The sequence below is a fragment of the Rhea americana genome, unplaced genomic scaffold (genome assembly GCF_003343005.1).
Source record: "Rhea americana isolate MKP2758 unplaced genomic scaffold, rheAme1 scaffold_29, whole genome shotgun sequence".
Classification (NCBI taxonomy): Eukaryota; Metazoa; Chordata; class Aves; order Rheiformes; family Rheidae; genus Rhea; species Rhea americana.
The window spans coordinates 5296566-5319998 of record NW_028186412.1 but is presented as its reverse complement, the minus strand read 5'-3'; the positions used below and the strand labels follow the sequence as shown (position 1 = coordinate 5319998).

Below are 23433 nucleotides of genomic sequence, written 5' to 3'. Positions count from 1 at the left end.
GACTTGGACTGTCATACAACAGATAGTGGATTTGTGCTACACTAACATGGTGAAAGAGTGCCATCCTGAATCTAAATATTTCAGGTCCTCTTTGCTGGACTTACTCACCATCAACGTATCCTATTTCAAATTTGGCAGTGTTTTTTTTTTTTGGCTTTGCCAATATGTGGTTTGTCCTGTACCAATTATTATTTGTATTATGTGGAGACTCCRCTCAGAGTTCCTTGGACAGCTTCTGCTTCAGAAAGCTTGTGATTGAGAGTTACAATGATCGATCACAGGATAAAAAAGATACAGGTAGGGTGGGGCTGGGAACAAGATGAAGACTGAAGAGAGTTCTGTTACATGCATTTGTAGCCTTGATGACATAGCAATTACTGGTTATAGTATATTTTCACAGATACGTGTAAATGATCAGTGATATGAATTACAGAATCACAGAATGGTTGAGGTTGGAAGGGAACCTCTGGAGATCATCTAGTCCTGCTCAAGCAGGATCACCTAGAGCGTGTTAGACAGGGTTGCATGCAGGTGGGTTTTGAATATCTCCTGAGAAGGAGACTGAACAACCTCTCTGGGCAACCTGGTCCAATGCTCTGAAAAAATGTAGAATGTTCTTTTTAACCCCCCAAATCTTTCTTTTTCTGCTTAGATACTGAAAATCTCTTTTAAGAGTTTAAAAGTTTTTGCCGTATGTGAAAGAACTGTGAATATTCCATGGCAGCACATACACAGCTGTGCGCACCAGAATGCCATAAATGTCATCTTACTTGCATACAAAATCTCACATAATAGCTGTGTCTGGTGTAATAATTTGGTCAGTGCTTTCTCTGTAGACATTTTGTACAGCATTAAACATGTAAATAATGAGTATTTACTTTCAGGACATAGAGTAATACATTCAGTACCAGTCTGAGGAGATGTATGTAAGGATACAGAACTGCTTTCCTGTGCAGTCTGAATTATATTTTGTACAGATTGAGCCTTCTGGAGACCACTAGGATCATGATTTTGCCTTTTCAGTATGATAACAGAGTCCTCGTGCTCTTCGATTGAACTGTACTCTGTTAGAGTGCAAACAGTACAAATCCTACAGTATCAGGAGAGGAAAATTATAGATTTCATATATTTGGGACGCATTCTGCCCTGGTGTAGGTGGATGCAGTTCCATGTACGTCAGTGAAATATCACCCACATATGGAAAGGAAGGCGTATGCCTGAAAGAATGGAAAATATTGCGGAGAAGGCTAAATCAATAAAAGAAATGAAATGAAGACTAACAGCATTAGCCTCTTGCTTTCTCTGTCCCAAAAGAGTTTAAGCCAAGAGCCAGGGAGACCATTTATTAAAGCATGAAAACGGGATGTTAGCAAAATTTAATAAACTGGATGTTGCTGAGGACTTGACTGAATCTTTGTCTCAGTATTCACAAAAGAGCATCAAGGTCATATGCTGGGATTGGATAGCATTTTCCAGAAAAGGGAAGTTTATTCGTCTGCTGGATGAGCAGGAGAAGCAGTGGTAATGCAACTGATCCCTTATGCTATATGGACTGGAAGACTTTTATGTAGAATTCTAATATCAAACATTGAATTTTAATGCGGGTAATGACCTGGAAAGATGCAAAGGCCATAGATAATGTCCTGACATACAAAAGAAATTGGAAACTTGGAAAGAGAATTAGGAGGAACCATTAGCGTGTTTGATAGGTCGGCTTTTATGGATTAGGGTTTTCTTTTAGTGGCATCACTGAAGACATGCATGAAGTTTGAAAAGTWACAGAATGGGAAGCAAACATTGTCAAAAGGACTGAGAAAAGGATGTGCTACAATGGCAGACCTGAGTAATCTAGTCTTAYGTGAGGATGCTTCTCCCACAATAGGGAGGTACAAGGAGGGGGGTCCGTGGTGCCAGGAGAGGGATGGGAGCTTGTGACCCACACRGGGTACAGCGAGGCCATACACATGTAATGCTGCATATGCAACCAGAAGTTTGAGGATTAGCTATATAAGGGTGCTTTGAAATTTGTAGTGTTTGTTAAGATTTTGTAGGTGGCTGGTATTGTGGTTTACCTATTGTTTTGCTGATACTGKTGAATTTATAGTTCACTGATTCTCAGATAATTACGTGTTAATAAATCAATAAACCACTTTGATCCTGATTTGAGTTAAACCATATGAGTTGAGTAGTTTTCCCTGCAACAGTCATACTCAAACTGTTATGACACCTTCATGCCAGCTGTTCTGTGCCATTTTGGAAATACGCCTGAGTTTTTCTGATATGTTTCCAGGAGGCAGGGCCAAAGCATTATCTTTATGCTATACATTAAGGAACTTAGGTTCTAGGGTRAACAGAAGTCTTGGCCAAGAATAGACAGAGCTAAATATGAGGGCCTAAACATGAACCCAGGCATTGAGCTACTGATTTTCTACTATACTTCACTGTTAGTTTTCTCTTTGGCTCTTTCTTTGATCAGCTAAGTCTTTCCAATGCACAGTCTAAATGGATTTATGGGACTAGTTCATATGACAGCCATTCTCCAAAGGCAGTAGGGATGAAACCACATGTATTTGGCTTCCTTCAGCTGGTGCCTGTCCTGTATGTTTGCATTCTAACACCTCCCCCACATACATGCACTTATTTTGTCTCCTAGAGAATACAGCACATTCCTTCACTGCTCTGCTATAAAACACTACCCTGATGAGTTCCAACACAGCCTCTCTAATGTTTCAAACACCTTCAACTGCAAATAGTAATTCTATCTTAGGAGCGTAAGGATACTTCCTGGGGCCTAGAGGAGTTCTGGGACCAAGTGCCATGTAGTATTAATGCAGCCAGTTTGCTCTAGAGGGAGCCAGCTCTAAGCAGTGTGGACCTGAGCCAGTATTGGCCATTTGGCCCTCAGGACTGGGAATTGTCTCTAACCRTCTTTTGTTTAGCAATATAGGTTTATCTGAAGTGGAACAAATTCAGCACTGCAGTCATTCTCCATTCTCCAATGACRGCAATTGATGATGGGACAGTGCAAGAATTAATGGCATATGCTATCTCTGCTTGCCTGTTTTATGCTGATTGAGACACTTCTAACATCTTGTGGTTGGTGAGATGCGTCCGTGAGGACAAAAGGAGAGTGATGTATATTCCAGCTGAGACAAGGCCTGCAGAGGAGTGGAAACTCGCCTGTCCAGCAGGAGTTAGTGTGGAAATTGCGATAGTTCTCCTGTCCTTGTGTGCTACCTGAATCTTGTAAATAGAGTGCAGACAAGAAGAGAATTTGGATCATGGAGTCAGTGGCATACAGAATAGCCAGGAGAGACACTGGTATCCTGTTCACTGGATGCACTCTTTTCTGTGTAATTATTGAGAAATTAATAGCAAGGTAAGACCTCAGAGAGAAAAGAATGAAATACTGTCAGTATTTTGAGATAGTTTTAAAAAAATGGTATTCTAGACCTCAATTAAAAATAAATAATGTAGAAACTTAACATGATATAGTAAATTCATGGAGATAGTAATTCACTATATGGATGAAAAATTGAGTATGATTTTGGAGAAAAAGCCTAGTAATGAAATTAAATAGGTATTAGGACTAGCATCATGGTAGTGCCTAAATAGATAAGTACGCTTAACAAGAGATAGTAAGTGGGTGAGGCCTGTGCATGTGTTGAGAGATTTTGTGGTAGACAGTGCTGAAATATTTCATCGTCGTGGTCATTGATATTACACTTATTTTCTGGAGTGTGATTAGASGTAAATATCTGCTGTAGGTTACATATGATACGTTCCCTTGACATGGATTGTTTGGGGAAGGTAATCTCATTTTCTTTCCATTTAAAATTCAGCATTTTCTTAAATTCCAAATTTTGGACTTTAGTGCATTTTTTGTAGTGAATATAAAGGCAATGTGAGAGTTATTATTGATTGATTGCTTCAGTTGTGTGTGGACCACCAGAATTGCATCTCTATCTTCATAGAGCCCCAGTGCTCTGTTTGAGCTCGATGTGTGCACTTCAAATCTCTCAAGTGTTTTTGAAGCAGACATTCTTTATCTGTTTTGCAGGTTGGAAACTGACACTGTAGGCCAATAATATATTCTAGTTCCCCCAAAATTCAGCAAATGATACCAGAAATTTGAAAAGTGTTCCATATTCTACTTTCTTACAGTCCTTTTTTTTTTTTTTTTTTGAGTGAGCTTTAGATGTTTTGTCTAAGATACTCTATTAACGTCAAATACAAATTACATCAGAAAGAAAGCTTAGGAAAAACAAAATGTTGTCCTACACAATAGCAGTGGAAACCTGATTGACATTATCCTCATACTCCCATTACATTTTTTTGGTTTTATCTTTGGATCATTACTCATTTAACAGACCAATCATTCACCTCCATCCTCCTGCTTTTTCACAAGGTGCAAGTACTACTGCACRGAAAGGCAGTGTAGTTTTGCATTCCCTGAGGAGCGGAGGAAAAATGTATTTTTTTCCTTTTTATTTTATGACTTTTTTTTATTTTTTTTATATTTTGCTGTATTTTATGTCGGAGGAACAATGTTCATCATGTGAGTGTCTGCTTTGCTTTGATGTTTACCCATCCTTGAAAGCTGTTTACTGCTTCATGTGCTCCCTCGTCATGAACATTCTATGTTAACTAATTTGGCATCATGACAAGATATTTAAATCTGCAAGTTTAAATTAAATTTAAATTTGTTTAAATTTAAATTAAATTTATTACTAGCTGTTTGTATTTCTCTCAAGTTTTTGATACATATGGCACCATAGGTACAAAGGAAGAAAGTAAAAATTATATAAGATCAAAGCATCTATTATTTTTATTTTTGAATGCAATTCCTGTGAGATACACCATGGGCCAGCTGGAAATTTGAACTTTATTGACTCTGCCACCTAAGAGAATAAAGAAAATGGATAAAAACGAAAATAGTAATTGGAAATAGCTCCTGTGGAGCAAAGCTGTCATGAGGCAGATTGAYTCAACAGTGGCAGAGTTGCTTTATTGATTGCGAGTCCTTAGTAAATTAAAAGGAGTATGAAATGCGTTAATCGTGTGTGTGTGCGTGAGACAGTGACAACTTAGAATGTTCTGCCAGGATAAAGATGCACGTAGGAATGTGGGAATGGTATCTACTGCAGGCTGTAATAGGCTTTTTAGAGATAAAAACAGAGTTCTTCAAAAGCTCTTCTGAGTTAAATGTTCTTCACTGTACCATAGACAAAGAGCAGCAGAAGTACTGTTGCTTAGTGTTTAAGGCTTCAGGTGCTGTTACTCTAGATGAAAGAATGAAACGTAAGCGTAGAAGTTGCAGTAGTTTTCTTCACGTTCACAATAGGTTTGTTCAATTTGCTTGTTTGTCTGAATTGCAATCTTAAATTTGTTTTCAATATAAGAACTACAAAATTTTAATATATTTTAGCTGAGGATCTCTGACTGCTACATAAAGAAAAGTCAGTTCTGGATTTGGATTTCTAGCTCTTACCCTTACCGCTAATTACTTAATGCAGTTGCTCATTTGTAAGTGAATTAATCCTTTATTTATATTTTTCACTAAATTGTCACAGCAACACAGTATGAGGTGGTGGTAGTGCAGAAGCTTTACTTCCACAGAAAAGGAGGGAGTGGGAATGGAGCTGGAATCCTAGACTGATGAGGACTAAGCTTGCCAGATGTTTTGTACAATATATAATCTCCTATTTTTCAGTCTCAAATCCTGTACCACGAGAAATCGGTTTCCCATTGTCATAGCTTTGCTGAAAATCAGCTAGGACTGCATGCTCTCTTGTACTGTTTGCTATTTTCCAACCAGTTCTGTCTAAAATCCCAGCTGCCAGGGACAGTTTTTGGCCTGCCATTCCCAACATGCTATCTGTTACAGAGCACTCTGAACCTCTGCTTTTCTAAATGCATAAGTGCTAACAGAACATGATTTGAGGAATCTCTTTTGCTAGGAGGCTTCAGGGACTGTACAGTTGGTAGAAGAAGAGGAGTTGGAGATTCATGAAGTAAACCAACTGAGAAGGCAGGGAGTCAGAGGAGCTGTTTCCAGCTGCTTTGTACAGTTTCCCAGCCTAGCAGCCAGAGAAGGGAGAGGGACCAACTTCCTCTTCTAATTTTCTCGAGAGAGAAAGAGAGAGAGAGAGAGAGAGAAAGAGAGAGAAAGAAAGTGTGGGAGATCTCATAGAGCTTTCAGTTATTGATCCTCAAGGAAAATGCAGTTCTTGAACGTCATCACAAGAACGGGACTTTGGTACTATTGGTGACGCAGAGAGAGGGCCAGAGTGCTAACTGAACCTCTGGGAAGGGATTTGGAGAGTGTTTCATTTTCACTTTATTCTGCCATTCTTCTGAAGAACTCTGGCTCTGTCTTACCCTCTCACACCTTTTCCCCAACAGCAGTGGGCCAGAGAGACAAAAGATGGCAATACCGTGTCATCCATTTAATSCAACCACTGCCCTCCCCACTTCTTTTCTTTTCATATTTTTCCTTCTCTTACTTGCTGTCCTTGATTAGTCATCCTCTGACRTTCTTTGCCTTTCTGGAGATGGCTGTTTCTTCTAACAGAAGCTTGCACTTCCCCATGCTCTATGGGACAGCCTCCTCATCCAATCTGTGAAGCCACTGAGTTTTCTCCCTTCCCGTGCCATGCTTCTCTGAGGAAACCCGGAAGAAATGCTAAATGCAAAGGAGAGCTGTTGTATTAACAGGTGGCTGTTGTTTATCTATTTGTGGAGCTATTGAAATGTTTCGTAATCATTAATCAGAGCACATAGGAAGGCTGTGTAACCACATGAGCATATTCCTGTTCCCTCCGTATAGCTCTTCCCTTTTCTGCTTCATTGTTTGCTACACTTGTCATTTCTTGYCCTAAATTTAGATAGTTCAGCAGGAGAAGGGGCTGTGTCACTCTATGTAGGTGGTACTACAGTAAAAATAAACATTTTTTCCTAAAAATGTAAATGTCATTGTAGTTTGCTCCAGTGTGCTCAATGTTAAACAGCTAATGTTGTAAGTGGTAATTTGTACTGTTTAAAACAGTCTTGCTTATGTGGTCTGTCTTGTGCTTTTTTTTGGGCAGAGTAACTGATCATTGCAATGTTGTTTGGTCTTTGTTAAACACATCTGCACACAGAAGCAGRACTGCTTAATTTGTTTCAATCTGACATAGTGTAATGAGTCTGCTTTTAAATAATATGCTTAGTAGATTACAAATCAGATGGCAGCATAGCTGGAGCCACTGACTTTAATAGTTTTTGATTGCTTTTCTTTTATGCTAAATCTTTCATAGTTTACCTGGCTTGCTTAAATGACCTGCTGCTTATTTTCCACAAGAAGACTTTCTCTCATTTGGAAAATGTAAAGGAATAATATTCCTAGCCCAGAGAGAAGCAAAATGCAGCACTGCCATCTGGGCTGTGAAACTGGAATAAAGCTGAAAGCATTACTTCAGTATATAGCTATGGCTAGCAGCCAGGTGGGAAATAATAAAAGGATGGTCTGCATGTTAGTCTGGATCTTGGGAGACCATGTGTACCTGTGCTGCAAACTTCTGTAAGAATATGGGCATAATTTATCTTACCTAATACCAGGTATTTAGATGTTGTGTATCTACTCTGAGTTAATTGTCCCAGCTTGCTCTGCTGTGAACAAATAGGCATTTTCAGAGGGCATAGAGTTATCCCACATCACTTAGCTATATGCTTTAGATTAGGATGAATCACTCTGTGGAAGATACCCACTTGCCTCTGTCTGTGTAGACTTCACAGAAAGACACTAAATAACTGCCTTAACCTAAGTGCCTGACTTTCAGATGCCTGGGTTACAGCAAATWATCCCTGTCTTTGTGTTAGCTAGCTTTAATTGAGAAGTAATCATCCTTTCCTACCTCATAGGAGTGTTACATGGATACACACACACAAAGATTCTCACAAAGGAAACTATTGTTGTGAAAGTGCAACATAAAACCCAAATATTTATTTTAATAATTCTTTGTAAAATTATATATAATATAATTATGCATATAATTAAAAGCACAGATATGTATGTATGTGTGTGGTATGTGATTGCCTCAGATTTTTGAACACAGTGCTGAAAGTCAGCGATCTTAAGGGTACAGGATAGAGACATGGAGGCTTTTACTTCTGTAAGAAATACATAGCTGTTTCATGGCAATATTCTAATCAACACATTGCACAGATAAAGCCAGAATTTTAGAATGGCTGGATGTATATGGGAAAGTTATATTCATTTGTGGTGGCTGTTCTTTTTTCTTTTTAGATTGTGATGGATTTCAAACACCCTGATGGCCGTACGGTAGCAATTATGCTGCCCCGATGCAGTTTGCTAGTGATGGCTGGAGAATCCAGATACCTGTGGACACATGGGTATGTGTAAAAGCCCGTGCATTGCTGATAATATAGGAAGAATATGTGTTATTTGTTTGGTTTTTGTTAATGTTATTCTGTATTTAAAATTGCTCTGAAAGAAATGAAGTAGAGTTTTACAAATATAAATTCCGTCCTATGCACAGATGCTCATTTTTAAACTGAAAAATGCCTGATTTTGGGAAGTTAATCACCAGTCCTGAGCTGCAGTTTCTTCCTACTGGCACAAGTTAAATTTCACTCAGAAGCTGCTGTAATGTTCATCCTCAATATGAAAGCCCTCAATGACTCTAACCTGGCAAAGAATTGAAGGTAGTGGAATTAGCTTTACCACTTCTCTTCCCTCTTTTCAGTACACAGTTTTTCTGAATGTATCACATATGCCAAAGTCTTTGGTGGAGGATTGGCTCCTATTAAGAGATTGAGCTCTTCTGCATGGAAGGCATGGGTGGGCACAAAGGACAGTATCCCTGAGCTTTTTCCAGTTGCCTTAAGGCCACTGACTACTGATAAGGCTGCATTGTACTGAACAGACATGGGAACCTGGAAAAGAGATTATTGAAGTGGGTTGTGTTGAGGCTTTGTTTAATATGGAGATGAAATACATGCCTCTTACGTTGTGCACAGTGGGGAAATATATACAATAGGAACACGGAAGTTGGCAAAAAGGGTAAAAGCTTGGTGAGCTCTGAGAGTGACAGTAATACTCTTCAGAAGAATATGTAAGCCTCATATTAGACAGAAATGCCCAGGGGAAATGTTTCTGCTTTTGTGTGACCCAAACAGTCACTGGTTACAGCAGTGGAGAAACCAATTATATTCTTTGTAAATTAAACACCAAATCCTTTTATCAGCAGCAGATTTTCTGCCTTTTAATTTTACTGGTTGATTTGTATTATGAAAAGCAGTGGATAATGACTCCCTAGTGACTTTTACATTATTCACTTTTATAGACCACCTATACCACCTGTATGTTCCCTCRTTAAATTAAACAGTTACAAAAAGCAGCTGTTGGTTCTGACATGCATCATTACAGAAGCCCACGGAAACGAAGCCCTTTGTTTATTGGTATACAAGATCAAACATGGATACCTGCATTTTAAGCTGCTTATTATAAGCGCCTGTCCTGTGAAATACTGTTGGTTGTCTTTTGGAAGGATTATCTACGACTCTGAAAGCCTAGTTTGGTCTTCATTTCAATGACTTTGCTGCTTCAATGTTGYCACTGTCAGGGCACAGCACGAGCTGATGGCTCCTCCAGTGGGGGCTCCTGATGGCGATAGGGCTGCGCCTCAGAGCCAGGGCCTGTCCCTCTGCCCCGTGAGGGAGAAGGGCAACCAGGAACGGGCTGAGGCTGGGCTAGGCCAAGGCCCACGGGTYGAGGTTGGGATCAGGCCTCGTGGGAGTGACCAGGATCAGACACAGGAGGAGGAAGCGTTCAGGGCRCTAACAGTGGTTGCCAGCAGGCAGTCTGGTTGGGATAGCTGCAGTTGTGTACCTGCCTACTAAGAACTGGAATGAGAACATTACTTAATTTCACTTGCACCTTAAAAAGGTGATTATCATTTGAGAATCAAAGATACAGGCTGAATTCAAAGTGGAGATTCCCAAATCTATCCACCTGTGTCCCGTTATTTCTGTCCCCAGTGCTTGTCTGTCTTTCCTCTAAATAGTTCTTCTGAATGATATATTTTGTAAAGCAGTAGTGGGGCCAGATACTCAGTTGRGGTAAATAGCTACTAGAATCTCTTAATTTCAGAAGTGGTCATACACGCTTTTATGTGTTCCTTTTAATTTTGTTTGAGTTATCTTCTTTTTTCTCTAATACCTGATCTTTGTAAGACCAAGTATTTCTCAGGAAAACTTCTTCAGCTGGTGAAGACTTTATTGCTAAGTGGATACTTCCTACAAATAACATTTGAAAGGAAAGAAAATAAAGAGAGCAGAGATAACAGAATAGATCTAAATACCTTGCTAGTGAAGCATGGCATTGCAATCAACAAGATTAATCATCCTGCAAGCAAGTGTAGTCAATTCATTTGCATACATAATGTCAGGATGTGTTTAAAGTCATTTGTAATGCCTTTTATCTACTCTCCAAAAATCAAATTAGGGAGAGTAAGAGGTTCAATTTTGAAATCTTTCTGGAAATGTTTTCAATGTGTATCTTTGGATGCCAAAGGTGGTAGAGACTTGACTTTAGCTACACAGAAAAATAATTTTTATTCTTTTTGGAAATGTGTTTCTGAAAGGGAGAGATATGGTTAAGAAATAGGTTACACTATTTCATCATGGAAAGCAAAGGAAATGCGTAAGGATATGTCCTTTTTGCCTCATCAGTAAAGGAAAACGTTTTTTTATTGAGTTTCCTTTTTGATTGAGTAACCTGGCGAACCACCATTCCTGACCCTGCAACAGTAAATCAAGTCTATGCCAAGCAAGGTGATGTGCAGCATTCTATTTTTTACCACTGAGAACCCTGTTTTCAGCCCATCCTTTATCTAGAGACTTTTTTGTAATACAGGCTAAAGGAAATCATGTAGGTTGAGAACCTTGAAAAAGAAGACTTCTCTCTGAAGATRCTAGCTCTTGCATGCGTAGCTTTTAGCTGCAAGAACAAAAAGAACTTGATGTAAAAATAGAATCCAGTGGAAAATCTGCAAAATCTCAGGACTTGTGGAGGAAGTCTTGGTGAAGTCGCACCTTATTTCATCATAGCTCCCTTAACTGCTGTGGGACGTGGCAGTTTTTTATTAGAGCCCATGCTTCCTGTGGCTGCCTTTGGAGATTCCATCTTCAGAACTGCTGCACGTCTTCTTTGTGCAAGATTTAGACAGAATATTAATCTGTTACTTCCTGATTTGWAGGCAGGTGCTACACTCTTTCTGCTTGTGCCTGGATTAAAGATCAACTTCACTTGTGAGGGGAAAATCGCATACAACGAAGTACTAGAATGCTGATCAGGTAGCCTTCTCAGCAAGCAGATTGTTCCTCCTGGYTAAGTACAGGCACTTACGAGCAGTTTCACATGACCTGCTGAAAAGTTCCAATAGCAATTTGACGTGAAACTGAATGTTGTGCTTTACTAAAAGATGTAAGACACTTTTCCCTTATAGGCTCAACCTGTGAAGGTTAAATTTGGCTAACTGATCTGGAAGTCAGTTTTAAACTGTGAATTTGTGCTACTCAAAGTCAAGTGCTTTGAAGTCAGCAATTCTGAAGGGGTTTTGCTATGAGGCCAGTTCCTGAGAGGTGAACTCTTTGTCTTGAGGAAGTTTCTGCATTAATCTCCTTGATGAGTAGGTTAGGAAACATTTTAGTGTGACAGTAACAGCTTTGAAGTGCTAAGCTATTTCCCTAAAGAATTTCAATTTTTGTTCCGAGACTATCTACTTTATATGTGCTAGTGATGGTAAACCACATGTGGGTGCAGATGTATGTCTTCTCTTTTGCATAGGTTCCTATTTTACTTTCTCATTTTCCTCCTGTCATCTTTAAGAGAGAGTCATCTTCAGCAGAGCTATTCAAAATTCACATTTTTGATACYTTTTTGCAATGGAAATCTTCACAAAATTATTTGAAACTTCTGCCATCCCAGAAAAGTTCCAAATCACTTTAATTTTTTGTATTTTATCCCTGCAGAAATGTATTTGTTTTCCATTAAAATCTGTGTCAAATCTAGAAGTAACTTAAGATGCTCTGCTCTGTTTGCTTGATTGATAGATTACAATCAAGAAAGATTGTCTGCGGTGTAGTTTAGCATTATCACCAAAGTGCTACATTTGTGATTCTTGTATGTCCATAGCTGCTATTTTACTTGTATATTTTTATCTTTAACAATTATATTTCAGATAGTCATGGAAAATAAACAAATGAACTTTAAGAAAGGCAGGCAAGGAAAGGAAAGGAAATGTAATTCCTTGGAAATAAAGAATCTCTTTAATTAACCTAATTGATTGATGTGTCAGCGCTTCTTTTTTTTTTCTTTCTCTGAAGTTGAATAAGTTGAAAGCTCAGAAGCAGCAGTACATTGAATAGCATGTTGTAATCACACTTGTCACACTATTTAAGAATTACCTTCTTAAAAAGATCAACTTTTTTCTGATGCAAATAAAATTATTCTCTATTTTATGTTACTTTATATTAGGATTACACCCCGAAAATAYGATGTCATTCAGGCATCTGAGCTTGGACAGAAGGTTGCAACAATCACTACTGATGTTGGAGATTTAACATTAAATCGAAGGGAAACAAGGACATCATTTACATTCAGGAAAGTGAGGAAAAGTCCTTGCAATTGCAGTAAGTGTCATGAGGTGATCTTTAAGTCAAAAGTGTTATTTGTTTACCACCAATATGTAAGCATTGTTTTGAACCCTGTGTAAAATATATATTCTAATATTTTTTAAAACAACTGTTTACCCCCAAAGCTGAAACCTTAAATTCAGCCAAAGAACAAAACTTTCTGGGTATTGTTTCTCTTTAAATAAAATTGCAGTACTTGAGAGTTGATGAGTGATAAGAAGAGCAAAGTTGTTTCCAAGCACAACTTTGTGTGGCATGACTGTGCTTAACTTTGTAGGACAGAATGGGTTTGGGCAATCGTTTATTGGATTTCAAAAATAAGAAGTGGATATAGGAACTGCCAAACAGAATGCCATGTAAAAATACCCATGTGAATATATTCCAGAATGCTGTCTGTTTTCCTCCCAGAGAGGAAGGATCTATGACTGATAAAAAGGTTGGAATACCATCTAGGTCTTGACTACCTTTTTTGATGCAGCTTTTTTGTGAAACTTTTACAAATCAGTGTATGCCTTTGCATAGTTTTGGCAGTCCTGGAAGCATTTCTTGAATGAACTCAATTTAGCCATACCATATGGCTTGAATTGGTTGCATCCATATGGTTGCTGGAGTTTCTYTATTCAGGAAGACATTTGGCTTGCTTCAGAGGTAGACAAGTAATCTGATCATGGGTTTTATTGGGACCTCAAGTGCCAGAATAACTTAACAGTACGGAAGTATCCAATGTTCCTCAGGTTACCATCAGTTTTGAATACTTTTTATTCAAAAGGAACTGTAATTTTGTAAAAATAAGAACATTAGAAAATGAGAATCACTCTGATCTGCAGTGACAGAGCCATGCAAGTAGCTTAGGGCGGTACAGATAATAATAGGTGGCTGCAGGTGGAAATGAAATCTCTTTATGTCATCAGAACAGAATTTCATTGGAATTTCAGAGGCTGTATTGCAGTGATGTCATGATCTTTGATGTTAGTGGCAATGCCTCAGTTTTGAAAGCACAACCCTTGTTGACATTGGGCAGCACGTTGAAAGCTCACTTTGTAAGTGGTTTCTAGTAAGCATGAACAGGTTACTTGTTTTAAAGTCATCAGACACTTCTGCAGTTTGACCTACATTTCAATTTTTAAAATGTAAAGAAGGAATGAAGCATATGTTGCATTTTAAGATTCCACTTTTTTTTTTTTTTGATAGTTAAGTTTAACCAACAAGGATTGACTTTAAATTTTTTCTTTTTCTTGTTTGCACATCTGTTGCTACCTCTAGTTTACCCATCTGTCTGTGACAGCCAGAAAGGACAGCAAAGACAGGGGCAACCTTCATTTCCCCTCAGTGAGATGGAGGCCTCAAAACTGGAACAAGAACATGTACACAAGGTGTATGAAGAGATTGCAGCACATTTCAGCAGTACCAGGCACAGCCCTTGGCCCCAAATTGTAGAGTTTCTCATGTCATTACCAAAAGGGGCAATAGTAGCTGATATTGGTTGTGGTAATGGGAAATATCTAGGCATCAACAAGGATTTGTACATGGTAAGTAGCTACTGTCATTTGTTTTCTCTTTTTATTAATGTTTATTCCATTATACTGTTGTGGTATTTTGGAGCTTTAGTTGCGGGAGGAGTGCCAAGAACAGAAAGCACTGTCTGCTGATCCAGGATCAATTACCGATTGCATTAGGTTTCCACATCCACTGACTATGTGCATTACCCTTTTCTTTTTCAATAACACTTTTGCTTTGCAAGTCAAAATACATTAAAAAAAATTTTTTTGGGTGTTGTAGATGGAAAAATGTGGTGGATGTTTTGGGCATTTTTTTGTGAAGAAGCTTACTGAAAGATAAAATAGTTGGATAGTTTGATGAGTCTTTCCAACAGATTTTTCATTTGCTGGTGGGTGGGGGATGCACTGTACACATTCCTGAAATCTCCATAGAGAGTAGTTTTTTTCACATACCCTCTTTTAGCTCTCTTTGGCTTAGTGGTATGGCTCATTTGTGAATCATGTCACTTTTGGCCATCCCACCTCTGACTCTCTGTGTGCAGGCTCAATAAATAGGTCTATATAAGATTCAAGAAGGAATGTTAACTTCAGCACAGACTTCTGGCCTTTTCCGTTCTCATTCCTTTTCCTCACTTTTCCACAGTTTTGACATAATTCTTGCTAATGTCTCATTTTCATCCCTGTCTTGCTAAACTTAACCCAGTTTACTCCTCTCCCTTCCCATTTTGGAGACATGAGGCATATACAGATACAAATCAAGAGATTGTTTTTATTGCAAATATTTCAAAGGCTTTTTAGTGAGGGGCAAACTTTTTGTTGTTCCTTTTACCCCTAAAAAATCATCTTGAGAGGTATGCATTGTGCTGTCTGCTGTGTCCTATTCAGAATTGTCTGATTCTTCTGTGTTTGAACTATGAAACACTTTGAAATCCATCAGGCTTGAAAACTTCTGTGTGTGACAGAACATTCATTATTAATAACAAAAGTCAGACTTGTTTATCTGTTTCAGGAGTTTCTATCCTGCTATTTATATTCAGCTATAAAATATAAGTTGTTACTTACAGCCCTGTCTCTATTTGTAATGCATTTATTTCCATTACTGCTCATATAAGCTAGACAAAACCCAACTGATTTATGAGTAGGCATGCTTATGCCTGACTGCTATAGCCTGAAAATAATTGTTAATGCTAAATGCATTTCAGTCTTTTACTCCAGACTGATGACTTTCCTGTAAGAAAAAACAGAAAATCTAACTAGAGGGAAAAATTTTTTCCGGGAATACTGTAAGTCACTTGGTCCGATAGTGGATATGGCAAATTGCGCTTGTATAGGTATGTGGTAGGCTTTTAAGCCAAAATCTCCACAAAATGCCTGTTCAGAACCTCCCAGGAACATTTTCTGTTTTCTGGAGCCCACATTTAACCAGTTGAGGAGGAGAAAGAACCTTCTACTGGCAGTCAAATGAAAACCAGCCCCTCTGCGTTACTATCTTAGGAGTTACCTGCTAGTGAAGACAGTGAGACAATCCAAGAGGATTTGACATTTTGGGAGCAGATTAAACTCTGCAGCAATCTGTTTTCTACTGAGGAAACATGATACTTGTGACCAGTTTGGTTCCATTTACCCGATGAAACTTACAGTCACGAAATACCAGAGAAGCCAAGCACTGAGCAACAGTCATAAGGATTAAACTATGGTAAGAGACATAAGAGCACTTTGTTCGTAAGTAAATCAAACCCCAATTCTTTGACCTGATGGAAGGTGCCAGCAGACAGGACTTGGCAAGACATTTTTCATCTGGTCAACTTGTTAGAGAACGTGTCCTGATGCTTTTTGTGCRTCTTTTTCTAAAGCAACCAGTAATGACTATTTAATTTGAAGCAAGATACTACTTTAAACTGTTTGCACTTTCTGTAAGTGTGAAAGTGACTCATGTCAGTTCTTTATTTATCCACTGATGTCAGTAGATACAGATTTATAAGTAATCAGAATGTATTCATTCTTTACTGGATTTTTACCTCTGTTTCCTTGCCATAGTGCTCTTTAAGAAGCACTGTAGAACATCTGCTAGCAATGTGTCAGTATTATCACTAGTGATTATCACTAGCCAGTCTCTTTGGTTTGGTATGGGGCGGTATGTCCGATGAGCAAGCAGGTTCAACCAGTCTCTTTATCTGATGGAGAAAGCAGCAGWGTTTTTGTCTTTTTTGTGTTTCTTCTAGGTTCTTATTTAGGCTSAATGAAAGGATCTGTCATATGTCTCATATTGTGTTAATTCCATTTTTGTGGATTGGATGTGAATCTGAAGTTGAGGAGTTGCAGAATATGCTTTATATATGAGATGCATTGTAGGGATAAGGGGAATGCTCTTTAGTTTTGTTTCCCATTTACTCGTCTTGACTCAGCAGGGGGAAGCTCCAGGCAGAATCTTTGCCATTGCAGCAGTCTTTGCTTCGAAGCAATTGTTGTGGCTCTTTTCATGAGTCTACGCACAGTGCACTGGAGCTCTTAGCCTAGGTCCTGCTGGGAAAGACAAAATAAAGCAGTGCGGAGAAATAAAGAGTTATTTAGGGCTTGGATGGAGCACTATCAGTATAATTATGCAATTTGGAGTATTTTTACCCAGAGATACTGAAAATTAGATAAAATGACCTGAGGCAAGCAGTTTCTGAAGGCAAATGATGTGCTCTGTACATTTTTAGACAGGATGCTTTAAGTAGCAGCTGTAGTGGTAGATCAAAGCTAAGGTGGCTCTCCTGAAGTTTTAATCTGTCTGAAAATGTCCCTGCAGTAGCCTGTGCTATTGTATTTGCTTCAGTGTCTTTTGATGATTACGTACAGCCTTATCTGCTTGGCTGTTGTTGTGTGACAACGAAATGAGCATGAGGCCAGGCACACTTGATGAAAATGTCAGTGCTGTAATGGCTGCATTATTCGCACACAATAAAGAACAGCAATTTCAGAAATCAGGTTAAGAATGTTTGAGCAAGAGATGGAATCCAAGGCTGATGTAGTTTGGACAAAGTCTGGAGAAAAATGGAATCTAGTAAAGTCTGAGATTACCTTTTTTCCTATCTCTCACAGCTTTTTTTTTTTTTTTTTTTTGGTTTATTTGAATGAACGCAAAAGAGCCAGAGAAATAGTTTTAGTTTTTTGCACAGACTTCTTCGCCATCCCCCAACCTTATTTGGTAGAATTATTTAGACGGTTTTTATTTATGTGTTTTCAAGCTTAATATTCATATCTGTATCAGGACTTTTATTTTTAGGAAATTGGTACGTTTCAGCCTTGCCTGTCTCCCCTCTCCTGTCACCCCCAACACCATAGGGCCTTCATTCCAGAGCCTGTCAATGTCATTGCAATGTGTCTCATCAATTTTTATAAGCTTTAGCTCTGTCTCCCAGTTTCCAGTGTCCATATAGGTGTGGTGATCTGTGAAACMCCACAGGAAGGTACAATATCCACACACAGCTACGATGTGAGTGAAAGACATTGCAGGCTTTCAGTGTTGTGGTTTACACTTTTAATTAAAATGAAGCATTGGTGGGAAGTCCAGTAACGAATGACTGAAAATGCATAGATAGATCTTCATGTATAAATATAGATCTGTACATATAAAGAAATGATTCTACTACCTGCCAGAATGCTGGAACTAGGAAGAAAACTGATGGGAATGCAGGAGTCCAAATGGTTGGATTTAATACAGACATTTCTTTTCTATTTGGTTTGTCATCCAAAGATATCAATGTATTTTATGAACTTCAGCAGCATGAGTAATGTTGCTTGTATTTGACATTAACTTGTAAGGCATTCTGATGCAGAGATGTGCATCTCCTTCTCTGTTCTCTACATTACCATCACAAACTGGGATCAGTGGGAACTGTATAAATGTTGGTTTTGCCAGGGGATAGGGAAGCGGGAGGGTTGAAGATTTTCTGCTGGTTGTGTAATGGCAGATGTGTTTTTGTTGCACTGGGTCCATGTTGCTTGAGAACGGATGCCCTTTCAAGGGACTTAGTAGCAAGTAAAAGCAGATAGGACAGAACTAACTCGCAAAGGTATACCTGGAGCGAGTTCAGTGTGCATTTTAGTGACTGGAGGGGAGGTGGAGAAACCTTTCTTGCGCTTTTCTCTCAGTGAACGGGAGTCATTGAAATGATGTGAGATTTTGGGCTGAAGATTGCTCAGGAGGAACTGGGCAGCAGGAACACAGGACCAGAAAGAACAGTGAATTACTAGATAAATTCTGATGCTTTGTCATTGAGAAATGGACTTCCTATTTTAGACACAGCACTTTGTTTCCACAGGCGCCTTGACTGTGCGCAATGGAAAAACAAAGCAGTACATGAAAGAAATGCTAAAGGCCTGACTCAGACCAACTGGAGCAAGGACATTTTTCTTTCTTGCTGTGACTGTGCTCTTGTCTCTTTTTCTACATGTGTGTATACTTGCTGGAATGTAATTTGGTTCCTTGAGCCTCTCATGCTATTAGTTACAGCTGAGGTGTTTCTCTGGAGAAACAAATAATTTCATTTGGTGGTTGCATTTCAGAATTAGATGTAGTTTTTTTCATCAGTTTCTAATGAGCTGAATCAATCAGGTTTCTAGAGACTTAAATGAACTAATTCTACCAGGTAGAGTTAGTTATAGTGAGATAACATACAGAGAAAATATATAATGGTGGGCAATATTGACCTGTCTTTATTTAAGCTTACAGGAGGATTTATCTTTTGCAGAATTGCAGTAACATTAAAAAGTAAGCTGTCTAGCATGTTTTGACCCCAAATGATCCATTCCAAACCACTGCACTAAATAGATTTTATAAAAATTATTCTGGCTACCACTGAAAAGCAGCTACTCCTGGCTGAAGTAGTGGAGGTGAGGTTGCTGGGAACCCAGAGGATCAGGATGGGATTCTGCCTGTGGTATCTCATTCCCAGGAATCCAATATGGAGCTGCTGGAAACTCAGGCAAATTGCACATTTAACATTTCTCTCTCCCCTCCCTTCTCCCCATCTTAATCTTTTTTGTTACTTTTCTCATCTGTCTAAAGATCTGTGTTTCTCAATGTGCCCTAAATCGAGGGTTTCATATATCGGAATGACCACACATCTATGCCTCTTCCGTGAGGTTTTGTCTTCACTGTGGTTCCACTTGCAGAGTTGCAGGCCTCAAAACTAATGTGGCTTATACAAAGACAGAGTTTCTGGTTTAAAACAAGAGCTGGATGCAGTCCATGTTTATCCAGATGCAACTGAAACCAGTGCCTAAAATCCCTCTAAAAAGCATAAGGAGATTCTGAGTTCCAGCGAATAGGCGTCAGTATCCGCTCTGGAGCATCTGTAGGCTGTTGTGCCCATCACGAAAAGCAGTGAAGAAAGGTATAAAGGTACTTGCCAGAAAGACATGGGAATGGCTGCCTGAAGTAAAATCAGTGAAACTTGAGAAGCAGACCTCTGAAAATGAAGCTTCATCAATACGAAAGCTTTATCATGCTTCATCATGCAGAAATCAGCTAGCAACAGAAGAAAAGTAGAGTTTGAGTCTCTGTCCTGCTATGAATCTTTTTTAATGAGATATCTATCTCCTTTTGAGAAATACCACAAATATTCATAAAAGTGATAGTCTGGTTTTCCAGCTGTAAGCTTGCATTGTACCACTGAAGTTAGCTGCTTTATACTATAAGCTAGTGCTTACAGTTTTCTAAAAGATTGAAACCAATATATATTGATTTTGAATGAATACATKTTTTTTTTTTTTGTAAACTATAAAATTCAGGCAGATAGTGATTGTAACTCTTTAAAAATAAAAWTCTGAGGTAATTCTAGTAAGGATGCTAAATTTGCTTAGCTGCAGTACCAAACAGACTTGTGGTGATGCCCTATATTTAGTATTTTTGCATAAACATGCAGCACCTATTATATTTGCCTTAAAAAGAACTKAAGGTATACTAGGCCTAGTATACCTTAGAGCAGCTGGCATTCAAATCATTCCGTTTGAAGATCTCTATTTTCATTGCAAGATGGAATCTTTTTGCTTTGCATGTAGATTCACTTTAATAAATATGACATTACAAGTAAGCCTGACTTCATAATTATATGATACAATTTAGATGCAAATGAGGACCTCACATTCTGGCAGTCATGCCTTTGTTCTCATTCTCAGTTCATTGAATTTCATCAACATACAGTGTAGTCCTTTTCAAGGTCATTTTAAGAGGGGAGGATTGAGTTCCTTTATTCAGCTCACTTGTGCTACAGAAGTGTAGGGCCAAAATGATGTGTTCTGAGCAAACTTATGTTAGTGGAAAATGAGAGTATTCTTCTTCCTCCGCTTTCTGCCAATAGTGAATTTGGTCCTTTGATTTTTATTAAATTACTAAATGCTAATGTCTTAATTGAAAAAGTAGTTAAAGGCTGGTAAAATGAACTGTGGAAYCTTTGACATGCAGACTGTCAATTAAATCCAATCCATCATGAGAATGATCTAAGTACACTCCAGTTGGCTTCCATTGTGAAGTGACAGAGATCTGTGTTTACTGCTAAGTAAACCCAAGTTCTCTTTTAGTCATAATGAGTATTTACTCAGTGCTTCAGTAAACTCAGAGAGGAGACCAAGGAATAAACGGAAGGAAAGCAGTACTACAACTGATTTTTTTAGGTCTGTTTTGAGATATTTGGGCAGGACTGTGAATATTTTTAGTGCTGTTTTTGTGGACTTCAGACCAAAACTCAGGGGCCTCGGTAGAATGAAGCTTGCTTGGAAGCTCTCAGGAAATGTGACTGGAACAAAATCTTGGTTTTCTTCAAAGCTGTGATTGTAAATTTGAAAGCTGAAATAATTTGAACTGATAAAGTGAAAAGTTATGATGGAAAATGTATTGTTTTTCATCAGTCATTTCAAAAGAGATTTTTAATTTTAGCAATGCTGTCATCACTGCTGGGTTGATTAACAAGAGCAAGTTGTTTGCTATTCTTTCATCAAGGATGTTTTTAGTATTCTTTGCATGTCAGATAAAAGAAACACTGTCAGCAATAATTATTTAGGAATCTGAATCTGTTCTCTGCTATCTGCTTTTTGCCARTTACTGAAAACAAAAATAAATTTCATATTCTCAGGCAAGCCAGATTTGAAATACAACGTGGTAGCAGGGCTTTGGTTTGAATATTCTGTTCAAAATTAATGGCAGATCTGAAAATATGGATGGGACATGCCTCACACAGTTTGTTGTTACCGAAGGGTCTTGACCAATTTAGATGTATTGTTTTTATGTAAGCCTGTAAAAAATTTCTTCTTGATGCCTTTTCTTGCCATCTTTGACTTGGACACTGAGGAAGGTTCAGAAGGGAAAAAAAAAACATTTTATGAGAAATGGTTCCCATAGTTCATATCATTTGGACTTGGAAAACTTAGTTGTGTTGGCTTTAGTTTAAACTGTGTGTTGTGTTTTTGAGAGTGAAGAACTGTGACTGAGTACTTCCTTACTTATACTGAAGTGACAAAATCTGGGTGGTTAGTGAAGCTGTGCTGCAGATACTTCACTGGTGCCACCAAAGTCACCAGATTGGTGTTTGCACTTGTAGATTCAGTTTTGTATGTTCACTATTTGGCTGCTTAAAATGTTGTCAGGTTACAAACAGCAACTGAAAGGAAAAGAACATACTGAAGTTAGGTAAGATCACCTCTTCCTTTGCTGTTTTTTTTTTTTTTTTTGGTCTTAGGGATACCTAACGAGCACCTTTCTTAGGGAAAGGTTAGTCTCAAAGTTATTCTGCTTTACAGTGTTTCAAAATCATATGCTACAAAGAGCTATCTCATACCCAATCTGCCATCTTTCAGTTTTAAGTAAGCATTATTATTATTTTTTTTAAGTTCATATCCATGAATCACATGTTCATCTTATTTAAAGCTATTTTCTCTCATTTTCATTTTAAACTAAAATGTATTGCCTCAGTAGGAGATTGAGATGACTGTATTACTGTAAGTATCAACTGAAAATCCTTTTCCAGTCCTGTAATTATCCTCTTATGAAAAGTTTAATGAAATGCTTTCTGTAACAGATTGGCTGTGATCGCAGCAAAAACCTCGTGGATATTTGTGGAGAAAAAGAATTCCAGGCTTTTGTCTGTGATGCCCTGTCGGTGCCAGTCCGGAGTGGTTCTTGTGATGCCTGCATTTCTATTGCTGTAATCCACCATTTTTCAACAGCAGTAAGTCACCCCTCTCTCTGTGTTCCTCTGTACCGTTAYATTGCTGTGCAGTTTTGCAGACAGCTACAAATATTATAAAAAACCCTGCTAGCTTTTGGAACCAAAAGAGAAGAAAAGGGGGGGAAAGAGGAGTTCTTCATTTGGTGTAACCAATTGTCAGGGCAGAGTTAAGCTGTTGCACTGCTGCTGCTTCTTAGACATTCTCTGCACATTCCTCCTCTCCTTGTCAGGCATCCTTGCTCCTCCTGGCTCTTCGACCTTCTGGTAATTCATGTTTCCTTTTGTTCTGCTTACAATTAATGAAATTGGGGAGGGAGGGGCTTGTTTTGGGAATCAGGAGGTGTATTACTTTCTGGCTCAGATCTTGAATACGTCATGATTTTTTTTCCTCTGTGCCTTCATTTTCCATCTGCAAAGAACAACAGGATTGCTGCCTGTTTGTCTGCCATGTATCTGGACTGTGTAAGCTTCTCCTCCCAGGAAGTTGTAGTTGTAACAAGTTATCCATACCTGAAATACAGCATGTTTGGACGTGCTGTATATAAAAGTAGGAAGCAGTCTATTCTGGAGAAAGATGCCATGTCTTTGTTGAGGGTGGTCAGAGGACTTGTATTTGAGCCATAAATCTGACTCCTCTGACTGTGGATTTAGAGTATGTTTGTATCATCAGGTATTGTAGATTTGAATCTGAGATTTTAGATGTTGATCAACTTTCTTGAAGAGACTTTGTGTCATTTCCAACTGGACTGACATATCCAGAAATCCTGGTCAACACTATTTTCAAATGGAAAGAGAACTATGTCTAGGAAAATAGCTTGGCTCATGAGTGTAGAAATGGACTACATTATAAATTACTTACTACTTCTTGGCCATTAGTGGAGCATGACACTCCATGCTTACACATGTCAGAGAGAAAACGACACTCTCCAAAATGAACAGTGGAAAAAAAAAATCTTCTTATATTTATTGTACTTTGGGAGGACAGTAAGACAGAATCATTGCTGGTTCCATTCACCTGCATGTCT

The 23433-nt window shown here is 38.5% G+C and overlaps 1 protein-coding gene across 4 annotated transcripts in view; it reads left to right on the top strand.

Annotated features, from left to right (window-relative positions):
- Positions 1 to 23433, top strand: part of ALKBH8 (alkB homolog 8, tRNA methyltransferase) — a 50021-nt gene that overhangs the window by 24758 nt on the left and 1830 nt on the right. For all 4 annotated transcript variants that reach the window (XM_085309050.1, XM_085309049.1, XM_085309047.1 and 1 more), the window contains exons 8-11: positions 8288 to 8394; positions 12542 to 12696; positions 13963 to 14228; positions 22259 to 22408. In XM_085309050.1, the coding sequence (XP_085165176.1) occupies positions 8288 to 8394; positions 12542 to 12696; positions 13963 to 14228; positions 22259 to 22408 (678 nt within the window). The remainder of the gene's footprint in view (positions 1 to 8287; positions 8395 to 12541; positions 12697 to 13962; positions 14229 to 22258; positions 22409 to 23433) is intronic.